The sequence below is a fragment of the Manduca sexta genome, chromosome 6, assembly GCF_014839805.1.
Source record: "Manduca sexta isolate Smith_Timp_Sample1 chromosome 6, JHU_Msex_v1.0, whole genome shotgun sequence".
NCBI classification, from domain to species: domain Eukaryota; kingdom Metazoa; phylum Arthropoda; class Insecta; order Lepidoptera; family Sphingidae; genus Manduca; species Manduca sexta.
Genome location: NC_051120.1, coordinates 8,199,385 through 8,227,323, shown reverse-complemented (window position 1 = coordinate 8,227,323; position 27,939 = coordinate 8,199,385). Strand labels below are relative to the sequence as shown.

The window sequence follows — 27,939 nt, the reverse complement described above, 5'->3', positions numbered from 1 at the left end:
CATCTTGACGCCCAGTACAATGCATTTACAAAACATTAGCAAGTAAACTTCATACCCATTAATAACATAAAATAAAAACCCATCACATAATATTTTTATCCTCGTTCTAAACTTACATATAATTTATTATAAACATTTGTCGAAACAAAATGCTTCACGTCCATCGCCACTGACGTGTAGTACCTACAGCAAATAGAACATTGAAACCCACATGTCGCCGGGCCGGCTAAGACCCTGTTGCTTACATGTGCAGATTATCGGAAGCGTCAAGTCAAACCGGTATTATCGACATAGCTTGTAGACAACGATCGCTTATACAGCATTAATATACATTGCTACGAAGCCAGAAGCGCCGTTACGAATCGAATACCAAATTATATGCAATAACCATACGTTTCAGATGTGATGTACTGGCGAGCCGGGTCATATCGCGTTGCCAGATGAATAATTGAAATTTTCACTGGCCTACTTATTGTACTCGTCTATGTGATGGCCGTGTTGTTTTTATTGCAAAAACTGAGAGTGGCAAGTCTTTTTGCACGACAAATTTATTTGTATTGGAATATTGATAGAAGTATTGAATTTGATGTATTTAAAGAATACTGTGGATGTAAATATATTTAACTGAGAAATCTCCAATTCTTAATGCTGAAAGAATTTGTAAACTAAGAAATGGAAGATGTTCAATTTTAAACTGCATAATATTTTGCAATAAAAAATCAATATATTGAACAATGATATTCATTTACTGCATGAACTAATATGAACAAAAATAATAATTAAAAAAAATCGTTTAGAGCCACAATTTTTTAGTAGAACACATTCTATATCACCAATGGGTAGTACCTAAAACTTGACATATTAAACATATTCCAAGGCAAATTTTAATATTACTGGCATATCGATAGATAAAGATCAGCAACAGGTATAATAATTTTCAACTTTAATTTGCATACTTTATATCAACGATAAATAAATATTTTGCAAATAAATAGGATATTATAGCAGATGGCTGTTGGATAAAAATAAATAAAGATAACATATCAACGAAAAACACAACATATTTCTTTCCGGAATAAAGTTTAAAATGCATAATAATTTTATTTTAAATACATGCAGATAAGCTGGTATGCACTTTTAGGTTGCATAGAATCTGGATTAATAATGTTAAATAAATTGGTGAATATAAAACTAGTACGAAGTACGTACAACACTAGGAAACAGTCTTTTTAACAATTTTTATTTTTACTAATTGAGATGCCAGACTTTTAGACCGGATTGTAAATAAGTATGGTTAAAAAAAAGGGTTACATTTATTCTGTAGGTACGAATGTGTGAAATGTCAACACATTTTTTTATCTCTAAACTAAAGATTCTAAAAATTAAGTAATGTTATATCGACTTTATAATAATCTATGAATGTGACAAAAGTTAAATAAATAAATATTTTGCTTTCACCAAACAAAATATTCAATATAAATTTACTTAACATAAAAAGGAAGTTAAAAATAAAACAGCTTTACAATAAGCATAAATTATGAAATAGATATAACGCTTAGTAATCTAAAAATAGACGCCCAAGAATTTTATTTCATCTATAATTTTTAAACTTGTGACAGACGACATTTCAACTCCCAATTTTAATTAATTATTTTTTTTACCCCCGAAAACGGGACTGTTACAAGTATAATGTATTTATCTATGAATCTGAGTGTCTGTGTATCTGTTTGTGGCACCATGCCTACCTCGCAAACAAATGGTCCTACTTTGTTAAGCGTTTTTTTAAGCTAAAGTTCGTATCGTTTAGTGGTGCGTTATGAGCTTGCTTAAGACTGGATTACCTTATCCTGAAGGGACAAACTAGCTAACACATTATACTTCATCATTTTTCTTTTTGATTAAACGATCGCTCTCTCAATTGGATATTTGCCATGGACCGTTGTGAGATCTGTGATAGAGTAAGGCCTAGGCACCAATATATAAAAACACCTGAACAGTTATTAGATTATAATATTATATTTTTATAAATGACGATGGATAAGTACTTTATATTCAAAATATATTTTTTGCATTTCAATATAAATTAATTATAAGTTTCTCAAAAATACAGTAGGTTAAAAGGTTACCTTTTTCCCCTACTGTATTTTAATAATGTGTGATAATGTGCGGCAGGCCAAACATAAAAAGCATATTATTGATTTGTTTTATCATATTTCTATCATATCAAAACATCAAATATAATTGTAATAAATTTAACGTTCACTAAATTATCACACGATTGTGTTCAAATCACCTAGACAGTATGTAGAGTTCATTGACACAAATCGATACCCACGCTATACATAAGATATAAGTGTGTCTTCAAAAGCTATACTAAATAAATATCATCGAGTGTTAGCCGGGGCCATCGTTTGGCCTGTTCAGAGAGTCAAAGCGACGGCTTTTGGAATTTAAGTCTCTTTGAGCCATTGAACGCTGCTCGTCGAGATTTACACTGACTGCTTACAGTCTAACTTTGAGAGAAAATATTTTATTCACAACTTTTCAAAGTGAAATATAAAAAGGTGATACGTGTGAAGTCGAACGTCGAGGTGTGCGACAAGTGAAAAAACATCGAATACTTTACGCGTGAAAGCGCTTTTGTATACCATTCAAATATTAGTTACAAAGTAATGGTTTACAATTTACGTTTTTTTTTTTACAATGACATGTGTTAAAGTGAACAAACATAATATGGAATAAAATTAAAATATAATAATATGTTGATTATAATTGACGAGGGTCCGGACCTTGTTAGCAACATGACTTATCAAAAAATCATTTTTTGTTGTTATAAATATATCTATAAATATACCTATCATTGAAAATTCAGTTAATTTCGCGCAAACTATCGCTATCATAAAACTGGCGCTTGAGACCCTTGGGTGGGTTAGGTTAGGTTAGGTTAGAATTATGTATATAAACGCGTAGAACAACAGAACTACGCGGGCACGTCGCAACGTCGAACAATTTAATCAAGCGGTACAACTATATCGCTAATATTAATATATTTTATTAAATGATCGTTATAGTAAAAACTTACTCGCTTGACTTGGAAATTGAGGACACAGCCACAATAATATTATATTGAGAGGCTTCGACAATAAACTGAAACCTAATCTTACAAACCTCCAATGATACAAACTAATTAACCGTTTCTCCAAAAAGGACAATAATTATATTCTTAACAAAATTCATACATAGAGACAACGTTGAACGATGCAGTGGTTTAAATAATAAAGCTGATGCAAGTACATTAAACACTCGAAAACACAAATGCGAAAACAGCAGTGTTAAAATGAAGTGTCACAGAGCAAGTCGCGATGTGGTCGTCGCACACGGCGCGGCACGGCGAGGCGCGCCATCAAAAAATGTATAGTTAGCTGTCGCGACAATTACCTGTAACTTGCGGTAAATTGTGCCATCGTCTAGCTTTGCTCGCGCCAACCTTTGACTAGGGTTGCTTGCGTGCTATTCTTTAATGCGCCACTGTCGCAATAACACGACAAAAGTACAATGGCTAAGACAAATGTCAGTTGTTCCACTCTTAACAATTGAATTGCATTATTTTGCGGAGACTGCAAAAGGGGAGAGCGCGGCATAATTTATCCAACTCGGCGTTTCCCGACAGCCCTGCGCGGTGACTCCGCCACAAGAGAGAGAATGCGCGCTCCGCAGTCAGCGCTTTAGAGGTTTCTAACTGAGAGCGGGCCTGCCACACTAAAGTTCCGAGAATCCAGAGCATTTTGCAGAATGTTATTATGAGAGCAGAGTGCTGCCAGCGATAAGTTGGCTCTTTATGTGCAGAGTAAAAACAACGACACGGTATAAAATGTTGCTTATTCGCTATTACACTGTGGACATTTGCAAAACTAAATTTAAATAGTTTCAAATATAACAATGTTTACGAAACCGACGTCTTGGAACTTTCAAAGGACGCAGTCGCAAATAAAGAACGAGTTGTTAAAAGGAGCAAATAATAAAGGCAATTAACTGAATGAAGATAAACTCGGTCGAATGGCTGAAAGAAAATCTCCCTATTGCCGAGTTCGGATACGTCACGTAATTAATCGTACGGACTACGGCCTTTGACAAATATATTTTCTTGACAATGAAATATACAGAGTTTTTATTGGCTTTAGCCGATCGCGCGACCGAAGAACGTATAGAGCCGACCCGCTCCACCGTGCTCGCTGCGTGCGGATATTAAACGGCGCGTGCTCTTACGGCACATTGGTTTATTATTTTATTTGCTTCCACATCGGCAATATAATAAAAGAAATATTGAAACTACGCTACCGGTCTCCACATACGTTTCAATAAAGCTAAAGCTGAGAAGCCACGTAATTAATGACGGTAGTACTAAACGTTCGTGTATAAAGGCGTGGTGTGTGGGTATATCTCCAACGTATTTATTTGCGTTGGTATAATACTAAAGTCCAGTAAAATATAATTAGTGATTCCTCATTACAGCTCGGTCGGTGGTGCCGGCGGGACCGGCGCGGCGGGGCCGGCGTGGCCCCTCTGGACGTTCGTGCGTCTGCAGGCTTATGGTTATTAATAACGCTGTCCGCCCGCTCCGCGCGGCGCGCACCCGCCACCCCGCGCCCGCCGCCGCGCCACTGCGCTCGCAGCGCCGCCGCACGTCTGACATTTTAATTCCGGACTCGCGCTATAACTTCACTGTGTACCTTACTTATCGACTAGTTTTATCGACATTCCTGAGTACCTCTCTATTTGCTCCTGGCTCCAAGCACTCGTAGTGCCTCGGAATTAAATGTTTGGTATATTTTAAATTTCTTTTTCAATCAGAGAAGATTTTATTAAATATCAAAACTTAAATTAAGTTTTTATGGCGGGTTCAAAGAACTAGTACAATCGTTGCAAAAAATCCTCATAACAAATATATTTTATGACTGGTATTATGAACGACAGATATATGCTTAATCTTATTAGAAAACTAGTTAGGAATGGTGTGGCCAGAGTAAATGTTGCTAGAGTGATGTACGGTATAAAACAGCGAACATCGAAGGCGCGGACAGCACTAGCTACAAGTACGAATGCTACAATGGCGGTCGGGCGAGCGCAGGTCGAGCGCAACATGGCTGCCTGGTAGGCGGTGCGAGCAAGCGGGACGGCGCACCGATCGACTATTCCCGTCCCGGTCGCACTCGCACGCAACGCTCGCATCGATCTCCACTCGGTGAGCTCGCCCCGGCACCAGAAAGGCGGAACTAACAAAATTACAAAGCGCTTTCGAGCCGCTAATCATAAAATAAGATACGACGTTTCATTTCGAGCGTACGACTCTCGAGCGATCACGATGCCGGAATGGCCCTTGACTCTCAAAATTCTCTACTGACATTGTGGAGTATTAACCAAGCGACGCGGGGCCGAGTTTCGTTAAGCCTCAAACCAACTTTAGATTTATGTCGTCTCGGCAGATTGCAACGATATAATAATAACGCAACACGCTCGTTTCATAATTATAACGAAAGAACTCCGCGAGCGTGTTACGAACGCAGAAAGGAAACGTTCCACGCCAACAATGCCGACTGATACGAGGATTAGAATTTTAATTACCAACTTTGATTTAGCGCTGGAATTCCTTTAGGAGCGGGCAGAATTCGAGTGTGCAGAGGTGTAACGAGGTTAAAGGCATAAAGCTTTATGTTTCACTAGAGTCGGCATCGATGGCGAGTTTATGTTAGCATAAATTGTAGCGGCGGCCGTGGTCGGCGCGACCGCCCGCCCGCTCAAGTGCCGTGTATAAAATTGACAGAGGACGCTCTGTCCACGAGGGTTAGCGTGTTTCGCTCCATCGGCTGGCTCTGTCATAGAGTGAAGTTTAATTTTTATGCCGTACCCGTGCGATACTCGCGCTGGTGCAATCAACTTTATGCAATTACACAAAGAGTTTATCATATTATCTCAATTTATTTAACACGATATTTTGGTTGCCGTTTCATCAACCTGAGTTCTCGTATAGGTTAATAAAATCACCTAGATTTCTACTGCCAACACATGGTCGATCCTATCGAAATTTATTATTCTGTAGTTTATATGCGTTTTAAAAGTGTAGCAGGCTGCCGTCTATACATTAAAGATTTTGAATAGAAACAATATGGGGATCTTTATTAGAGAAACAGATTTTTTTTTAAATATTTGTCTGTCTGGTTGTATGTTTGTGCACGCATTACATAATAAATACTGCATGAGCTAACTTAAATATAGGTCCTTTAACTCAGGAAAATATAAAGAGGGACTTTTATCACGGAAAAATATTCAGGCGAGCGGAGCCGCGAGCAAACGCTTGCAATTAATATTTATAAAAGGAAAATTGATTTATTATGAAATTCACAGTATTTAAGATCCATCTCTCCCACAATTCAATATCTAATTTCGAAACAATTAACACCCTCGCATTTGTATCAAAGGACAGGCCGTCACATGTTACCTAGAGAGAAGATATTTTGAAAAAGGGAAACTCGCAAGTGGCGAGCGTGACATGGCGGCATGCAAATGTGCAAGCATGCGCCACATCTCCATTACGAGGCGCAGGAGGGCCGGCCACGTGCGGCACATGCGACACGCCGCACTGGCGATACAGAAATATGCAAATCGAGCGAGGAATAAACCGTGCAAACCGCGCCGCACCGTGCCAAAAACGACTCGCGCCCGACGACTCGCTGCACTATGACGAACCGATCGTCCACGATATAAACCGAGTCACGCGCAAGCTATTTTGTTCCATATAAAAAATGTTATTCCGAAAGGAATGCACAACTTGGAACTTTCATGACATAATAAATAAAAGGTGCTGTTCTGTGACGTATTCCGAATGAGGCGCGAGATGTTTATTCTTTTTGACACATTAGAAGACAATCAAAACTAGTTCTTAATGACTATTGACTGGACAAAATAGTACTAAGAATACCTACATCCTACACGAACTTCGTTAGAACCACAAGGGACCGTCAATACGTTTCAAAGTCGGAAACCGAACCCGCCTTGCCTACTGGAGACTCGACGCCGGGCTTATTTCCTTTTAATAAAGGATTAAAGGTCAACCGCAAATATAATAAGTTTCTTTGAAAATTCCCATTAAAATGTTTTAGACGCACTGTCTCTACTAATAGAGAGTGATATCCTATACTAAACTGGAATGGTAATTCGCATCGATCCACACGTATGTATGTGTGCATTATGTTATCATATCTACAAAATAATCCACAAAACATGACAAAAAAGCAATTTGGAAGACAAAACATGACGTAGCGTCGCGGAACCTCGTAATTACAAAAAACAATTTCAATGAAGTAGTCACAATACTTCATCGCTAATGGTGAAAGTAAACTGTTTACGAGTACATAATTTATAACATCTTTAGTACGCGTAAATAGAAGATTAACTTCCGTTATACCGCTTACTGGGGTAAGACGTAATTTTCTCATTGATCGTCGTACATATTAGTAAGTTTCGCTAAGGAACGAGTTCAGGCTTGGGGGCTCCGACGCGGCTAACAAACGGTAATGAAAATTTATTAAATACGGCTGCACGCGGCTCCGTGCGCTAACAGATAAATATTTATAACTGAGCTATTTGTTACAGTCGTTAAGATAGGGAATGTTTTAATTTAACTATGATATCCTTCAGTGGAGAAGAATGAAATTTTTCCAAAGTGAACCCGACACAACTTATATAAGTCCTAATAATAAGCATAAATGCGGTCCGGGAAGCGTTCTAATAATAATAAGATTTATATAAATTACGAAAGGGGAGCCAGTAGGAATCGGTTCATATGGACCTTAAGCCACTGATATCCTTTAAAATTATTGGACTATAAGAATATGTAAATTTGTTGACAAAATATCTAATATCTTGAACTTAACAATTAATTGCTCCAATTGTATCTAGCTTCAGTTTATAATATAAAATGACGGACAAAATACCAACACGATCGAATATTGCGTGTACATAAGTAGATTGCTATAAATTTAAATAGTTGGAAATGTGAACTTGGCAATATTTCCGTCAAAACGGTTTATTTACAAAAGTTGCCCCGACTTGTGTCAATAAACACTTTCAAGTACGACCTTCATTTAAAAGTACTCAAGGGTTGAGCGATATTTTACTTCCATTTGCAATTGAAATAAATTCCATTTTGCCAACAATTTATTATTGATTGAAATTATGAATAAACTGCAACGGTGTATATGGTGACGAGTGTAGTAATATACTAACTTATGCTTCCGGCTCTGCTCGCCTAAATATCCTTTACAGAAGTATAATCTTACCCCCTTATTCATAGACTTTATTTATCTAAGGACGGAGTATTGCTGTGATAACAAGTATGCACTTTTCTGAAAAAAAAAACGAATAGTCTACGCTAATTTATGCTTTCATGTGCCAAAATGTATGCAAATTCTTTACGCATTTTATGCGTTCACTTCAAACAAATATACGAAAACCTTCACTAACTTTTGCAAATATAATATTAATAGGATATTAGTAATTTATAAATTATTATCATGTATAGGATTTCCTCTTGCGAAAGGTAAGTTTTGGAGATTATCGCTAGCTAATACACTGTGAAGATAGCCGTATGTGTTATTTAGTGGAGTCGATGTTGTTTTTGGCCAACATCGACTGAGCCAGTGATAAAAAATTAAGGTTATTTTTAACTACCGATGCAAAAAGAGGAGTATTATAGATAGAGGCAGGACAAAAAAAAAACATCAACCTACATGACGCCGTTTCGAATATATAACAAGCGGTGAATTCGATAAAAAAATAATACAAAATCTTACCTCGAATACAATGATATCTACAAAGAAATAGATATATAGAAATATTAAGTATATCAGCAGTTAAAATACAGCGAGACAGCAACATTTAATAATGCGTACGAGAAAAACAAGGTTATATTATATCCTTCAACGACCATTATAATACGTAAATAAGACGGAAAAGCGCATCGTAACAAGAAACAAACATAACGAAAGTAAAAGTTGTCCATTAAGAGCGGCATGACCATAGACGGTTTATTGAAATAGTTATGGTTGGGGAAAGGTAATTTTTAAAAATTGCTAACAACGAGGGGTTCCGTACATTCGGCAGCAGTTTAATGTGTATCCATAACAGTAAAGTTCATAGCCGAACTTCCATCCGGCGAGCACCGTGGATTATACCTACAATACTTTCCATATAAACCGGGTTCAATTTCATCTAAAGCTACACAGATTTATATGTACGATAGCACTGACTACGGGCAGATAATACAGCGGGGGCGTCGCGAAAACAAAACGTCAAGTGTAATTACAATTCGTTTTGTTGATGGTGGCGTAGTTGTATTGCGTGGGCGGTGCAACACTGAGGGTCTGGGTTCAAATCCCGAATCGGGCTATGATATTTGGTTTTTCTACACTATCAGCTAGGAGCCTGGAATTTGTGCCCCATATTGCGATATATCATATCATTGGGACCGAACACAGGTGAAAAATAAGTGCCAACGTGCACCTCTGCCTACACCTTCGGGGATACAGAAGTGATGTGTGTTTGTTTTGTGTTTTATTGACTAGAAATGCTTCGCTACAAGGAACACAAGTGATTTTATTTGCGAAATGTACCAAATCGCAACGTCACGTTAAAATTGCAAACTCTAACAATCAATCTGAAATTTGATATCGCTTAATAACCAAGAATGCATCATTCTGTAAAACTAAATACGATAATTTAGAAATAACCATTCTAAATCTGATTGGAAAAAATATATACTTGTTATATAACAATTAGAATAAAATTAAAATATAAAAAGCCAAATAACAGCATACGCCATATTTGGTAATATCAAAAGGTTAATAACACAATATCTATTGATGACGTCACACTCCATTCAGGAAAATATACGTATATACAAAATAATGAGAGAAATAGATAAAATATTTCCCGTCGGGTATTTTAAACGCTTATATATTCGAAGTTTATCAGCCAAATTAAATTATTCCCTCAATATTTATTGTCGATTTATTGAACTTTTTTTATTGGTTAAACAAAAGTGAGCAATGTCATAAACTTGAGCATAAGTTTTAAAACAAAACCCTGCATACTGAAAGAGTATTAGATACAGTAAACAATCTTTTGGAATTATATTCAACATTTTTAAACCAAAACTATTCGTTCATTATTCAAGTGTTTTCTAACATCTAGCGTTGGTTATTTGCGGTTGTTCAGTGTGTGCTAACGCGGCAACTTGTCGAGTGCCAACTGCCAGCAGAATCACAGCCGCCAGTCAACTGAGCCAAAATTATAAAAAAAAAAAAGATACACCGACGCGGACGAACGGCGTGATATCGCCGCGATAAACGGAACGCAAACATGACGCCTTTTAGCGTGCTTGCTTATACAGTAAACACTTCCAGTATCCTTAGTGTGATTCGGTTATAGAACATCGTGAGCCATGATTCTAAACGAGCATTTTTACTGTGTTCAGTAAGACCGACCTTCCAAAAGAGTCATTTTCTGAATTTAAAATTTTTAGAAGCAGTTATTTTAGTAACACATTTGTATAGTTAGAGCCTTTTTCACAGCTTCTCAGTATATGCTACTCGGCACACAGATGTTTAAGCTGACCAAATACAAGTCTTACTCTAATATATGCTTCCAAATAAATTGTAGTAAAATGAGTAGCATCTACATTAGCTGTTTGATACGATAACTGTCAAATAACATTTACTTGAAATTTGTGAAACAGAACCTCAATTTTATAATTAAATTTTCGGATCACGAATGTGATATCTGTAACTACAAAAAATATAAAGATTCCAATGATGGGAAGTCGTGTTGGTACAACAAATTTGCCCGGTTCCATATATTATTTCCACCGAGTTTGAACCGCGACGTATGCAGCCCGCAGAAAGTCTGACAAAATGTTGTTTATTCAACGTTAAAGTGTTCTTACGTTCGTGTTTTTGTCGGTCTACAGTGACTGCGCTGGTTTCAAACTTGTTCGTTCCATTACCTAGGTCATTTTTTTGTTTCCTGCTTCCATCCAGTTTTAAATCGTGATCGTGATTGTGCGACGTACACAGTACAGGTGTCTTGTTTAGTCAAAAGTTTTATTGATAAAACATAGATCATTATAATAAGTCAGTATATTCAATAATGCAAACGAATTGTTTCTGATTATGTCGACTTTACATAATATCGAATGAATCTTAGAATGGAACGCACAAAGCGCTATTAAATGCTCCGAAAATACATTAAAAGTTGATTTGACTTTTATGATTAAGTTACTTGATGCGGCAGCGAGATACCATGTTTAAAAGAGATCTAAGTAGTCGATAAGTATGGCGAACTGCCAGATATCTTACAATTGAAATTCAAGTGGCCATTAAAATTCAATTTTCCGTAATCTGCTGATAAAACGCATGTTTAAAGATGAGATCTATTGAATAATTATAATATTATAAATGCCTGTTAATCTATATAATATATAAAAATGAATCCCTTGGTCACGCCATCACGCGTAAACGGCTGGACCGACTTCACTATTTTTTTTTTGTTGTGTTTGTTATTGTCAAGAGAAGGTTCTTATGAAAGAAAAAATCCATAAATTGCGCGGTAAATTAGAAAATTTAAGAAAACTTAACGAATATATTAATTTTATATAACTGTCAGCGATTGTCAGAATGCGCGCTGCAAATTCATAGTTAAGACGGGACGTCTGTCCGGTCAACTAGTAATTTATAATTTCAATACTAGACCAAAACCATGCCCAATTTGTAATAAATATTATACAACTTAATGTTAGTTTGCTGTTTAAAATGGTGCTTGTTATCTCTATAACTCAATTGCCCAACATTCGTCACAACTATACATATTATACAAACAATATGAAGATAAATATGAATATTGGTGTAATGGTAGACAATAATCTGTACGTGTTTTGGTTTCATCTGAATTAATATGACAAGTTTCCCCTTATCAATTGTTACCAAGACAAATGCTCATGTCTGAATGCCGTATTGGTAAAAAAAGAACATAAAAAAGGTATCAAAGAAATACAAAACATACATTGAGCAGAATAGATACTGACAAAAACGTTAACCATGAAGTAGTGACGTTGATATCGAGTTGACAACAATTTGATATTCATGATGCAATCCCCCAAAGCAAAGCGGGATTTTCTTATCGACATACAAATTGCGATAAGAAAAACCCAAACGCCGTTTGGATTGTAGTGCTTAATAAGTTTATGTTAATAAATTTAAATATGTGCGTGTGCGCACGATGAGATTCATGACTGTTCTTTTATTAGGAATGTTTTTTTTTATATTGTTAATAGTTATTGATATGAGGTCTAAAGTTACGATGATAATGTTTTTTATCTAGCCGCTGTGGTTATTTTTACACATAATCGATTAATTTGGTATCAACAAAAACGTTACTTCTGTTGTCATTAAGCTAAAAAGTGAGATATCGAGATTTTTCGTTTTTGTCCAACGTGATATTTTCTTGTTATTCCTTACTGCATAACGATACCTTTTTACTTATCGATAGCGATTGACGTATCAAGGTTGCTGTGATTGAACCGCAGAAATTTGTAATCGAAGACATCTTCCATAGTATGAATTTGTCAATACATTTTTTGCTTAGAATCAGACAGTGAGACTAACCTGGTGCGGCGGTGGTTGGGCCCCGTGAGGCGGCATGTGCGGCGGGTGTTGCGTGTCCTGGGTGGGCGACAGGGCGCCAGGCGCGTTCTGAGGAGCGCCCGGGCTGGGCGCGCCCGTCGGCTGCGACGGCGGCTGCGGGGAACCGCCGCGCTCATAGCCCTGCACACATATCACGATCATAATATTGCGAGGTGCAATTTCCTGGCTTACTATGAGACAGAAAGTTAAACCTTACATAGAGCAGCTGGTTGCCTAAAATGAACAACAATGTCTCGCGAAAAACTGAATATTACTAAAGTTAACTATCTTAAATGGGTAAATATTTACAAATATCAAGTTCAAACGCAATTATTTTTTTCATGAAAATAAGAACAATCATAGTAATACTCTGTCAACACATACGCGCAACAAAGTTGTATACGACGAAAAAGAAACCTGAGAGTTATTCAGGGAAGCTAAAACAAGCATAACGAACTAAGAAAAGATATTGTAAGCGATTTTACAGCAAAATTTTCATCTTAATCTATTTTTAACCATTCATAAAACAATGATGACCCGCCGCCGCCCGCAGATATTAAACGTTAAGTTTGAACAGAAACACACGCACCGCCGAATCCAGATCTCCACACATTCTTATTGCCCACTATAACCTATTTTATTGTCCTACACTCCTTCGGATTAAAGTTTAGCTAAAACTTCTGTTACATCAAGAATACTTCAAGCATATGCTGAAGTTGCACTCATTATGAATAAATGGTAGATTTTTTAGTCTTGAAGATACTTAAATAGGTATTTATAACAAGTAAAAGGTGTTATGAAAAAAGGATAATTTTTTAAACTGTGTACACGTTAAAATAAAACGTTAGACACAGGATAAGGGGTAGATTCCTCCTTGCCATCAGGGACGGATAAAGAATAAACAAAGAGACATAACCGATAACATGTGAAAGACAGTGAATAGTAAAGATGCTGACGTTGTCAAAATTTCACTGATGCAAACAAACAAATAATTATTTTTATGAATGATTCTGAGACGAATTTAAAAATTGTAAGTATGATACAAAATATTTATTTACATCGTAGAAGATTCGTGTTAACACGGTGAACCAAATCACAAACACGAAGCTTTCTTCGGTATCCGCCCTTGGTCTCATGTTCCGACGACACATTAAAACTAACGGCAAAGTTTCCATCTCGCACGGCACATGTAAGTTGATGGTATAAAACAATCGGGCACGTGCGAGAGGCAGGTCGGTGGCCAGGCCCGACCTTGACCGTGCATCCATTATGCACACGCGTTTACTTGCAAACGAGTGCACCGCAACGCGTCCATTGCATTGTCTTTGTCGTGGTGCTGCACCAAAGAGATCTGTTTGTCTATTTTTATTGTTCCTAGCATGTATAGATGGATATATCATTTATGGAGTATAGTTTTACAATTTGACAACTTACGTATACGGCCATTGGCATAAAATTTTAAGTTTAAAACAGTAAAACATGAAAAATACCATGTTTAGGACGTTGCAGATTTTTAATGAGGTCATTACGTTCATGATTCTTATAATATTATCAAATAACAAAAAGAAACTAAGATTATCTCTTAGTATAAAATGTGGCGGAATTTGTTTGAAACTCTTAAAATTATAATATAATTTGATGGTCGATATACCAGCATCTAAATTTCCAAGATAAATAGCCTTATATCCAATAGCAGCTGTACGGTAGTAGATAAAGATCTACTCTCAATTCGATAACGATCTCGACCGACACAAGCTGACAATTTCCTTGTGCCTTATCAATAACATTTAATTAGTGCCGGTCAAATTATACAAGCTTCTTTTCGTATAATTGTAAGGCAACAAACGTAATTTTATATTCAACACGAGAGCGTCCTCGACACAGATCGCTGCAGACTCGGAGAGTCGAGACCAATTGCATCACACAGCCGCACAATGCTTTCACTTAGCTGCACTCAACATTCAGTTTCCGCGTCAAGTTTCAAGGCTGCAGATAAGGTTGGCCTGATATTTACTAATCCAGGTCAAGAGGAGTCATTCACTTTTTATATTTTCCCTTGCCGGCTGACGATAATTGAATAATCGTTACGTCATCGGTTCACGGCCTCCCTATTACATATTGTTCGTGATAACAAAATAATAACATGTACATGCTGACTGAATGAAGGCCTCGCTAACTCGTAAGCAACAACTTGTTCCGCAATGGGTTTATTAACATCGATAAATTTTGACGTTTCGTGCTAAAATTACGCCCTCCGGTATTGAAATTTGATTTCAAAAGAGTAATGTTTTAATCAGCTTAGAGCGGCTATAACGTAATGGGCTCCGACTAAAGGGTCGCCTTTGGCCTCTCGCTGCCGTAATTGGATATGCTGCGCCTCATTTGTCGGCAAAGCCGAAACCTATTCAGTACCTGACGATACGCAACGAGCTATTATCACTCCCATTAGCGTCACGGTGACGGCCGGCGATTTGTGACGTAATACCATTAGGTGAAAGCTTTTGGGGTTGAACTTCATTTTGGTGACTGAAAGTATGGGGTATTCCTAATGATAAAGCTGTTATACACAAAGATTACAAATACTATCTCGCAACGGTGTAGCTCATCGGTGGGTGAGATATTTGAGAAAACACGGTGCAAGTTCAATATCCGCAACAATACAAATATTTGTGTGGTCAACAAATATTTGTGTCGGATCTGACTGTTGGGGAGACACTCTTTTGGAATGATACTTCGCTACTTCACTAATAATTAACGGTGTAACTACTGATGTGTTAACTCGTCTTTTAAGATATTGGCCGTGTGGCGCATTCATTACAATTTTCTGTGATTACGGGATGGATTTACGCTGGGCGTACTAATGTCATTATTAATATAATTAAGAACTTCCTTATCCCAGCAATATTTTAGTGTGTGGTCAAGACACGATGATATATATGACATGATGATACTTATGTCAAGGAACTGAGATAAAAAATAAGTAACCATTTACAAAAAGTCAGCGCCGACCCAGGTATGTGGTGTGAGTGTTCTAAATTTAGAAGAAATTATAAAGCTGTCCAGTTGGAAATATGATGTATACAACAAGATATTTCTCATTCATTGCTACATAAAAGTTTATAAAGGCAGATTTATTGAAGGACTGAAATTAAAACGCGCCTTTGTACAAAGTTTGTTTTTAATTCTTAAAAGCCGCAGAAAATCCACCAAGTCTAGTCCGCAAAAATAGTAAGTGGGCTAATAGTTACGAAATTAAACACAAAGAATATCTTTACGAGTTTTCGTTTAATATTTTTCCAATGCAGTTCGCAGCAAACCGTAGCACGGAAACAGAGACTTTTGCTTGACTGCTCAGTTTGGCTGAGTTTCGAACATCCGCACCGGTCGCCAACCAATCCATCAACGGAGGGTGACTGAATCGGGTGTGGGGGTAATCCTCCCCTTCCACCACCGTACCACGTACCCACATAAATATTGCGGGTAGGTGAGTACAAACCCTTTGACCGAGTTCTGTTTACTTTCGTTTTCGCTCAGCTGACGGGGCTGTCTCCCCACCCACATACCTCTACTATTATTATGATAATTAGAGAGCTATCAACCCGTCATCAACTACGCACAATCTAATTAAAAGCACGCTAACTATTATCGGTCCGGTGGACGAACATTAACATCGCAACGTGACGTGTCGATAATCACGTCATATAAACAATATTCTTAAACGATTCACCCACCCCATGCCGACGGGGTGGGCAGATTCAATTGGCAAACGTAGCGGCAACAACTCAAACTTGTGCGATTGTTTTAAAGTGGGTTGGTAAGTTTTTTTTTTTATAAGTCTCATTCTGAGGTGCGAACAGGGGTGTCCCCGAGGGCACTCAAGGTTGCAACGAGTGCGGACGCGGCAGACAGGGCGTAGACGTGCATTATTAGGTGGGTGCCGGAACACCCGCGGGAGACGTGTTCAGGGGGGAAGTGGGGGGACCGTCGGTGGGGTGCGCGTACGTCATCACCTGAGGCGCGCCCTTGAAACCGTCGTCGCATTCATTGCACTCGGATGCGGGCCATATCTCCGAGCCCGCAATACGCGCACTCAAGATTATACCACCTACCCGCCCAACATTTACTACTGACGCCATTGTTACTATTGCGAACGCGGATACATGTTATTGTAGCTCTGTTGCTGCATTCACACCGAACAACAAACATGTTTTACTAGCTGTGTTCCGTGTTGAGCAAACTCATCTAGAAGTCAAATGAGTACTTCTCGTACTGATGACGCGCGTAGAGATGGGAATGTTTTTTGGGAAACCCCACGAATCAAACTGTTTCGAATATGTCGATGTCAGAAATTTCCAGAAAGTCGGAAGAGGATTTACAAAAAAATTAGACATTTAACACAATAATATTGGTAAAAATTTGTTTTTTTTTTCTCTTATGACAATAGAGGTAATATGCATGTACCAATAATATATTAACGAAATCTCTTCTGTATATTACGTATCAGAAAATGTTTTTATCACAAAACACCTGTAAAAACCTATTTCCCGTCGGTGATTCAGAATTGGTATCATCCATTATTTTGTTAAAGTAACAAAATTACTATGTTTTCTAGAAAGATGGTATAAAATACTACCTCCGAAAGAGCGACTGAGAATACTTATAAAATAAAAACATGTTTTAGGTGTTATCCGAAGGATATTCACGGAAACCTATTTCCGAAATCTACGCTGTCTGACAGTCCAATTTTTATAATGCTCTTTTAAACCGTAATAGGTAAAGTAGTTGACATTCAAATAATATGTACTAAAGCAAAAAATAATAAAGACAAGAAGTTGTGGGAGTGCCCAAAATTTGTCGCGTTCTTTTCGGAATTGTCTTGAGGAAACCTATATACCTAGTCTTGCCATAAATATTGTAATAAAGAAAAAAGAAAATTGTTAACTGCAAATAACATTTATTACTTTTACAGTGTGTCAGTTTAATACATAAATATAAAACAATTAAAAATATAAAAAGCTTATTCGAAGTGGTCTCCATTGGCTGCAATACAGTCCTTTAAACGATGAGGCCAGTTATCAATAGAAGCACGCACTCTTTCCATGGGAAAATTCTTCACTGCCAATCGTATAGATTGTTTTAGGGACTCCAAATTATCATGGCGTTTAGAGCAAGCTGTACTCTCTAAAACTGACCACAAATCATAATCCAGCGGATTAAGATCGGGACTAGACGACGGCCAGTCTTCAGCTCTGATGAAGTCCGAAACGTTCGATTCCAACCAAGACTGCGTGGACCGAGCTTTATGACCCGGCGCCGAGTCTTGCTGGAAGGACCATACTTGGTTATTGAACATGGTGATGTTAAGGGGCTTAACTACCTTCTCAAGAATGGTATCTTGATACACTTGTGCCGATGTTTTGATACCTTTTTCACAAAAATATGGCTCAGTCACTCCTTCATAGCTAACACCCCACCAAACCATCACTGAAGTCGGATAATGTCCACGTTGCACTCTGTCGACTAATTGGGAAGCTTCCTTAGAGCTTTGAGCATAAATACGGTCATTTTGTTTGTTAAAATGTTGCTCAATTGTAAAAATTTTCTCATCCGTAAACAAAATTTTTCTGTGACCTCCCTTTGCGTACCGCTTCAGTAGTTGTTTCGATTTTACCACCCTATTCTTCTTTAAATTATCAGTTAAGAAATGGCCAGTGCGTCTCTTATAGGCTGCAAGTCCTAAGTCATCTTTTAAAATACGCGACATGGTTCTAGGTGCTATCTTCATTTCCCGAGATAAAATCTTTTGCTTTCGGACAGGATTTCTTCGAATTCTTTCCCTTACTGCTTTGACCACCTTTTTCGTACGAACACTACGTGGACGGCCAGATCTTTTCTGTCACAAACAGAGGAGGTCTCATTGTACCTATTAATAGCCCGGTACACAAACATTTTACTAATACCAAGTGTATGGAGAGTTTTAAAAATTGCATTTGGCTCCATACCTACTTTGTGTAATGCTATCACAGCGATTCGGTTCTCTTTATCACCCCACACCATTTTAATATCGCAAAATATTTTACAATGTATTGGCGCCAAAATGAGAAAACACAATGAACAATCGTATAAAAATGACAGATTCGAAATTCAAATGTAATATTTTTTTATAATTAAGTGTAACAGTATTTATGGCCAGACTAAGTATATCTAGAAATTCTCAACAATTTGGTACGTATGTCAATTTTGCCAACCTGCACTAAGCCAACATACTGAACTAAAGCTCTCAGATTGAGACAAGGCGCGTATTTAGCAGTGAGCAGTATATAATACAAGGCTCGTATTAAGTATTATATTAGTACTTCAAAATGAACTGATTTAAATTTGTTTGTAAAGTTCTTTAATTCTTGCCAGAATAGATAAAAGCGTAAGTTATTGTTTTTTGACGCACTACTTACTGGAACTACTGTGCTCTAATTCTGAAAATGGTTTCTATTGTCTGTATTCAAACCAGACAGAGATACGAGCAAAAGCTAGTTACAATTAATAATAAAAAATTATGTTTTACGGACACTATCCATAATTCAAGTTCCATATGAATAAAACAGTGTTACTAGCCTGTAAAATAACTTAATATACAGGGTGTCCCAAAAAATAATGTCAAGCGGAGGTCCAAAGATAGAGCACCTCTTGGGGTATCCGAATCACCCCCATGTGTTTCGCGATTTTTCATAGCTTTCGAGTTATGAATATTTTACAGAATTTTTGAGAATTTTCGATTTGAACAATTAAATGTTTTTTTTAAGGTAGAAGACTTCCTTCTTGATTTTTTGTTGCATCTAAATTTTCATTAGTTGTACTTTTTTGCTAAAAACAATCAGCTTCGTTAGTTTAATGAAAAAAATGAAAATGTTGATATAAAGTGAAAAACTTATGTTCTATGAATTATTACTTAAATTATCTACTTTAAATTATACATTTAAACAGATGACTACGTGGATCTAAGGTAGGTCAAAAAATTCTCCAGATTCTCAACTTACATATTCATTAAAAAGAACATAGTCCTTCATGGCATACTTTGACTAAAATCAGCCTTAAAAGACAACGAGGTGGACAAGTCTCAAAATTTGCCATTAGATTACAATTTTTTTTGACGTCTCATAATTCCTAAGGTTAATTAGTTTGTTATCTAAACGAAAATGACTGCAAGAAAGCTATAAGTTAAACATTTGACAAATTCTTATGTTTAAATTCAAGTCGATTTGAATCATGTGACCAAAGTACAGAAAATGGCATATATTTTGTTAGATTATTCCTTTTGTACATGAGTAAATTGTATGAGAATCACAAATACTAAATGCCCGTAATTATGTATTTCTATTTGTTGGGATAAAATAAAAAAATACATTATTAATCAAAACATATCACTAAGATATACTCTTTACGTATAATTTACTTTTGAAACTTTAAACCGTTTTTAATGTAACCACACGCATGTATGGGGATGACCTCTGCAATTCATGAATGCACAAATTGCCTTAGAAGTCAGAATGCAGTACTAGACAGATCTAGTATCTACCACATGACAGGTAAAATACCATAATTTCGATTACCAGTCACTCAACATACTAAAGTTATATCGTTGGGGGAAGACCCTAGCTCATGTGATTAAATTAATCTCTGACATAAGGGAATTACCTTTTGTTATAATAAAATAATGTATTATTATTAAGCTTTATAACCTCCTATAATGTTGAATAAAAAAACCGAACCACTACAAACTTTATAAAGCACTTAGTTTTGCCATTCTCTGAAATTCCTTTACCGACCGCTCCACTTGACGTTATCACGTCACATCGAACAACATCGAAACTAAACTAAATTTTTCCTTGAATTCCGAGTATTACTTATTTTTTGGGTAAGTTCCTTGAATTGTCGGAGCAAACTTCCGCCGCGTATTTGTTGGAATATTTGATATAAAAGTTTTATACTGTGTAAAGAACCTGTCAAGGATTTCTGGACTATACTTTGTTTGCGACTTGCGCAGTTTTACCTTACAATAAACATGTAAATTTTCTTTTATTTTAAAGTTACCGCTGTATTGTTGTTGGGTGTACTGAGGCTATAAAACCGACGAGGTTCTAAGTTTCGTAGGCAGGTCATGCAAACGTTATTTGTCTAAAGTGTCACGTGAGTTGGATGAATTTGCTCTATATTGCAAAAGAGTTACCCTCTCATACAATGCTTAGTAACTATGGTAACAATGGACGTTCCCGTAGCGCTTATAGGAATACTTAGTCTGGCCATAAATACTGTTACACTTAATTATAAAAAAATATTACATTTGAATTTCGAATCTGTCATTTTTATACGATTGTTCATTGTGTTTTCTCATTTTGGCGCCAATACATTGTAAAATATTTTGCGATATTAAAATGGTGTGGGGTGATAAAGAGAACCGAATCGCTGTGATAGCATTACACAAAGTAGGTATGGAGCCAAATGCAATTTTTAAAACTCTCCATACACTTGGTATTAGTAAAATGTTTGTGTACCGGGCTATTAATAGGTACAATGAGACCTCCTCTGTTTGTGACAGAAAAGATCTGGCCGTCCACGTAGTGTTCGTACGAAAAAGGTGGTCAAAGCAGTAAGGGAAAGAATTCGAAGAAATCCTGTCCGAAAGCAAAAGATTTTATCTCGGGAAATGAAGATAGCACCTAGAACCATGTCGCGTATTTTAAAAGATGACTTAGGACTTGCAGCCTATAAGAGACGCACTGGCCATTTCTTAACTGATAATTTAAAGAAGAATAGGGTGGTAAAATCGAAACAACTACTGAAGCGGTACGCAAAGGGAGGTCACAGAAAAATTTTGTTTACGGATGAGAAAATTTTTACAATTGAGCAACATTTTAACAAACAAAATGACCGTATTTATGCTCAAAGCTCTAAGGAAGCTTCCCAATTAGTCGACAGAGTGCAACGTGGACATTATCCGACTTCAGTGATGGTTTGGTGGGGTGTTAGCTATGAAGGAGTGACTGAGCCATATTTTTGTGAAAAGGTATCAAAACATCGGCACAAGTGTATCAAGATACCATTCTTGAGAAGGTAGTTAAGCCCCTTAACATCACCATGTTCAATAACCAAGTATGGTCCTTCCAGCAAGACTCGGCGCCGGGTCATAAAGCTCGGTCCACGCAGTCTTGGTTGGAATCGAACGTTTCGGACTTCATCAGAGCTGAAGACTGGCCGTCGTCTAGTCCCGATCTTAATCCGCTGGATTATGATTTGTGGTCAGTTTTAGAGAGTACAGCTTGCTCTAAACGCCATGATAATTTGGAGTCCCTAAAACAATCTATACGATTGGCAGTGAAGAATTTTCCCATGGAAAGAGTGCGTGCTTCTATTGATAACTGGCCTCATCGTTTAAAGGACTGTATTGCAGCCAATGGAGACCACTTCGAATAAGCTTTTATATTTTTAATTGTTTTATATTTATGTATTAAACTGACACACTGTAAAAGTAATAAATGTTATTTGCAGTTAACAATTTTCTTTTTTCTTTATTACAATATTTATGGCAAGACTAGGTACATATGTGCGAATAAAATATATTATAAAATTTAAAACAATGTTTCTTTTATTGCTTTTCACTATTCGGTCTTTGTATAACCATTTAATCACTCAAATTACCTGCCACGTTATGTAACAGAATACTTAACAAAATACTGTTATGTTACCATAAACCCAAATAAACATAAAAAAGTTATTTACCGAGTATTGCACCATTTAAGCTGTTAATTGCGCATAATGTATTCCACATAAAAAATATTTAACGTGCATTTAAAATTCATTTATAAATAAATGACCTTATGAATAAAACATATTATAAAAATGACCACGTGTCACAATATGATTTAAATTGGCAATTTGACTACATATAGATATTAGAAACAATTTTCTGGTCAACGGCGCTTGCCCGTGGTTTCAAAACGTCCTTGTTCATCGAGGAATCATTTCTTAACACCGATTTCTACACGAGTTCGCTCTAAGAGCCCTGCTTCAAACGTACCTCGGGCTTCGTTGCACAACGAGCTTACGTCAGCGAGCGCGCGGAGCGGCTTACGTCATTCGAGCGTATCATATGGGCCAGGCCAAGTTAGAACTTACGTTGATACACTTTAGAGCTGTGTTCGCTCGAAGGAGGCTTAAGTATGATAGAACGTTTATGTTCACGTGAGTGGATGAGGCTCCGACGCGACGCCGCCGGCTCAACGATTCTGAGAAACATTCGAGTCGGCTCTCTAGTTTCGGACTTGAATATGAATCGTATAACACGACGCGGGAGTGAAGAATGTTTCCGAGAAGACTAAGCTGCAATTATTTTGGTGATAACATCCACCTACATAATGTTGTGCAAGTCACTACTCACTAGTTACACTTGTGTAGTCGTTACGTGATATGGCTATAATTTGAGTGTAATTAAACAATGAGTTATGATTGTACTTTAGAATGAGCTTTTTTGTTTCCAAATTTTATTACTCCTATATTGCGTGTCTTTGCGTTCTGGTGAATCATAAATATATTATGTGGATTTATTTATAGACATAATAAATTAGCCATGTTATTTTGGCGCTTATATTTTTGACATCGTAATTTACATAATATGTTAATTAAACTATGCACTTTAATTTTATTTGTCGAAATCTTGTTCTTGTTTTACACAACAGGTAGAATTGTTACAATATATTTGTAAATCATATATTTGTATTAGAAACTGCTACTACCCAACCTTACTATTTTTGGGAAATTATGGCTCTCCTCCATACAAACTGCTTAGAGCATTCGTTCCATACTTTTACGGCGCATGAATTATGGCGAGTCGGCAAATATTTACGAATAATTTAAAGTCTTTTAAATTACAGAGTATCAAAATATTCCTTATTAAATTGTCTATCTAATAGTGTTGGTTGCAAATTAAAATGATGTTTACTTTAGGAGATGAACGAAATCAACAATTTTAGTTCCATATTCGTTATGAAATGAATGAAACTATATTTACATTTAATAAAAAATATACCCAAAATTAAGATAACAATATTGTAGAAATGTGATGGTAATTATTTTTCTCTCTGTATTATAAATTTGTAATAAGATATCTTTAAAATACGTTTAGCGCGCTATTTTGCTGGGTAAAGTACCTTATATTTTATCTAAAAAATCACCATGTAGTTACACAATTATTATTGTTTAACATAAGTATGTTATTAGATATTAAATGTCATTAAGTACCTATTTAATTATTATATATCAGTTGTTGTTATTAGGCAATAAATACATCAACACTTCCTAAAAAACAACAAAAAATAAAAAGCCTACGAGACTGATTACTTTACTGGAACTATGTGCTATTAAAAATCATCACTAATCATCTCGATATGATTGAAAACAACTACATCCACGTTCTAAGTTAGTTTATTGTCAAATTACAAAATATCGGCAATTCACATTCATCGTCATTATTCTAATTTACTACCTTAAAATTTTCTATAACTCGATATCTCTTGCTACGTGATTTTTCGTCAATTCAATAACTCATTGATAGAATTCATTCTAGATATTCTATTTTGTTGTATATCTAAAAGAAACTTTACTGATTGAATAAAACCTTTATATTTATTTCGAAAATGAAATAACTACATTATTTGTGCTATCGTAGTCGGTACAGTAAAACTAATTCATTATTTATTGACAACTAATCTAAACAGCCATAATATTTCACCAACAGCAGATCGAAGCAACAAAAACAAGCACACACATCGTCATTATCACATTTTATCCTCTATTTAATGGCCATAAACATCAAATTAACGAACTGGATCAGTTCGAACAAACATAGTGTCGAATGGTAGGTTGAACGCATCCTGTTTTTGCGCGACGCGCCCGAACGGCAAACTCGCAACAAAGACAATTTATTTAAGTCTTGTTCTCAGCTGGAATCGAATGTATAAATGATATCCGCGGGCGCGGGCTCCACTCGCTTGTTCTAAGTCTGTCTAAATTGTAGGATCGACAAGATGGATCGCTGTATAGTGTGTCCGTGTATTTGTACGTGTCTTGTATTACCTTTAAATAACGGGACAACCGTCCGCCTGTACATGCAACGACGGTAAAGGTTATATTCTTTTGAAAAATATACGCAGTTGGTGATAGAAGTGTGCCAGTATCTGTTAGTTTACAGAAACGTAATGATAGATAAGTTATATTTGTGAATTAGGTTAAATACGTGGCTGTCGCACTTTAATTTACTGCCAGTAATAAAAAATAATAATCGTTATAATTTGCGAAACAAATGATTGTATGGCTTTATCTAGGAACTACACATTTACGACGTGAAATTCGATGGCCAGTTATAGTCCATAGTGGGAAAGAAATTGGCATTATCGAGTTCTTAAAATTTTATAAGCACATAATACACAAGAGACTATATTAATTGTAGACTGCCAGGATACTTTAATCATATTTCATTTTAATAATTACTTTTAAGAACTTCGTACTGCTACTTTATGAAAATATTCATATAAAAATGATCTCGTAATTTAGTTCGCGAAGCAATTTCCTTGTAGTGTGGAGAAAATGTTATTTACTCTGAGTACTACGCCATGACGCATTTTTCAAACGTTCGCTTAGTGATGAAATGAAAAATTCATTAACATCTCTCAACAATTCTGTTTGTATGAGTAGGTAACTGACCGAAGACGTAACATTAAATGTAAAATTTTTAAACATTGCACGATTAATTGAAGATTTATACTTTATTTCGTGAGCGGTCAATCAACCTCGAAAACTTAACACTGAAATCAATTTATGTTTCTAATGATCGAGGTCTTGGATTAATAATGATTTGTTAGGTTTAATTTTAATGTTCTGAATTAATATTTTTTTTATTTGATGAATGGGTAATCATTTAAATATGCTATTTGTGTTGCCAGCCAACATTCGTTAATGGGCTATAACAAACATGTTCACATTTATTTTATCCACAGTTCGTATTAGTTTCGGCGATTCGGCGAATGCGTTGGCGAATTCTTTTCAAACTCTAGCCTACATAACATTTGAAAGCAACTAGGTCAAGGGCATTGCCAGGCAGTACAAAACTCGAGCCATTTCTTCAAGAAGTCCAAGATTTCCAGTACATTATTTTATCCGAGAGCGAAAGCTATAATTCTTCGAACTCGTCGCCGAGTTGTCGTGAACGGCTGTTAAGTTTTAAATTATTATTGTTGGAATCGATGGTATTGCGAGCAGCGACTTTCACATCAGCCGTCATGACAACAATCTCCCAAAACATGTTTGGGCCGAGACGCTCAAAATAACAGCTCCCACTAACCAAGTTAATTTCCACCTACATACACTTAAGGTTATAGCTTAAGGTCCATTCTTCATACATTTTGTTTCACCTTTAATCTGGGTAACTAAACAAGTATTGACAAGTAAAGAATTTAAATTCACGTCTAGTTAGTGATTAGTTCTCGCAGTTGAAAATAAAAACGTAAAAATAATTAATATGCATGGATATTTCGGCCTTTAAAATTTAATACGACGAAATTTTAAAGGCTTGCTACTTGTTTAGTTACCCAGATTAAAGGTGAAACAAAATGTATGAAAAATGTACCTTAAGCTATAACCTTAAGAAACTGTTTAATTATACAAACAAATATATTACCTTAACGTTTAATATCCTATTAATATTCTGCAATCAATAATGGCGGCGTGTTTAATTAATAACAAGATTTGATGCGGAAAGGTTCGACACCGACCACCTTGATATCTCGGTCATCTATCGGAACTAATTAGTGTGTGGATATCCACAAGCATTGATTGACCAACTATTAATAATATTAATTCGCAATGCCACTATAGACTATATTTGATAATTTATTTTATTTTCTTTAAAAGCTTTCATATAAATAGTCTTAAAAGTTTATTATATTGTTAACCACTTTCTCAAAATAGATTTGCTCATCAACGAGTTTTAACTGACACAACTTCAAGTAATAAAGTAATATTGTGCCAGAGAGCAGTCGGGTTGTGATGTAAAAACTAACCTGGTGTGGCGAGAAGGGCGGTCTCGAGCTGGGCGCGCCAGGCGGCCCCGGTGGCGGTGGATACCGCTGAGGGTAGGATCCTGGAGGGCCATACGCTCCCGGGGGTTGCTGCGGTCCCCCCGGAGCGCCGCCGTAAGGGGGCGCGCCGTACCCACGCGGCTGCAATACAAAAACACATACTCTATTTATCTTGTAATAAAAAGTACATTTGAAAAAAAAAATCGCTTTCAATATAGAGCCATGAAAGCAACAATCACGAAATAATAAGCAATTCAAAAGTCGATATGCAAAGCAATACACATCAACATTTCCCATTTAGTGCCAGCAGTATATGACCACGCAATTTTATTTTCAACAATAAAACTGTAATTTGAGTAAGTTAATTTGTTTCACCCTTTTCGTTAATCACACAAGCCTATCTGTCGACGGCAACATGAAAGCTTATGCTATTATATCTATTGTCAGGTGGATGCCGTACGCCTAAATAATTGACGTCCGAAATAATTTGACTTGCCAACAAAGTCGCTTCAGTGTTCAGTTCTCATTTTATTCCACGATGGAAATTCAATTATTCGTACAAGCCCCCGCGCTGCGAGGCGAAATGGGTAAAGGGGATCGGCATTACTCTTTGATCTGTGTTTTATGTCTCCAAACTGCGGCCTTGTCCTGAAGGCTTCCGGATGTAGTTTTCCAGAAGGTATGAGATTCGTGTTCGCCAATTAGTGTTACATTTTTACGAACATTGGGGTGTTTTATGGCGGATTCAATGATTTATGGGGGCGGTGTTGCGGGGTGCGGCAAGTGCGAAGAACGGCGAGGGTTGCGCAGGGCGCGGGCAGCGGGGGGCGGCGTCGCGCTATTGGCCGACTCGGCATCGATCGTGCGACGAGCTCAAAGCGACCCGCCCGCGCCAGCCAGCCTCCACCTACGTTAATAAGTAATCATCCGACCCTGCGATACCTCAGCGAGTTTTCCGGACAGAGCTGGAGCCGCGGAGACGAGCCTCGTATCTCTAGTCGGTTGGAACAAAGAGCCACCGCATAGGAAGACATCCGTATTGATTTGTGCAGTAATTGACCCGCGGGTAGGTGCGCAGC

At 36.8% G+C, this 27,939-nt stretch overlaps 1 protein-coding gene across 1 annotated transcript in view; it reads right to left on the bottom strand.

The window, feature by feature from the left end:
• LOC115451838 (trithorax group protein osa) overlaps positions 1-27,939 on the bottom strand; it is a 111,047-nt gene that overhangs the window by 62,523 nt on the left and 20,585 nt on the right. The window contains 2 exon segments of the mRNA XM_037447506.1: positions 12,717-12,875; positions 26,843-27,001. Of these exon segments, the coding sequence (XP_037303403.1) occupies positions 12,717-12,875; positions 26,843-27,001 (318 nt within the window).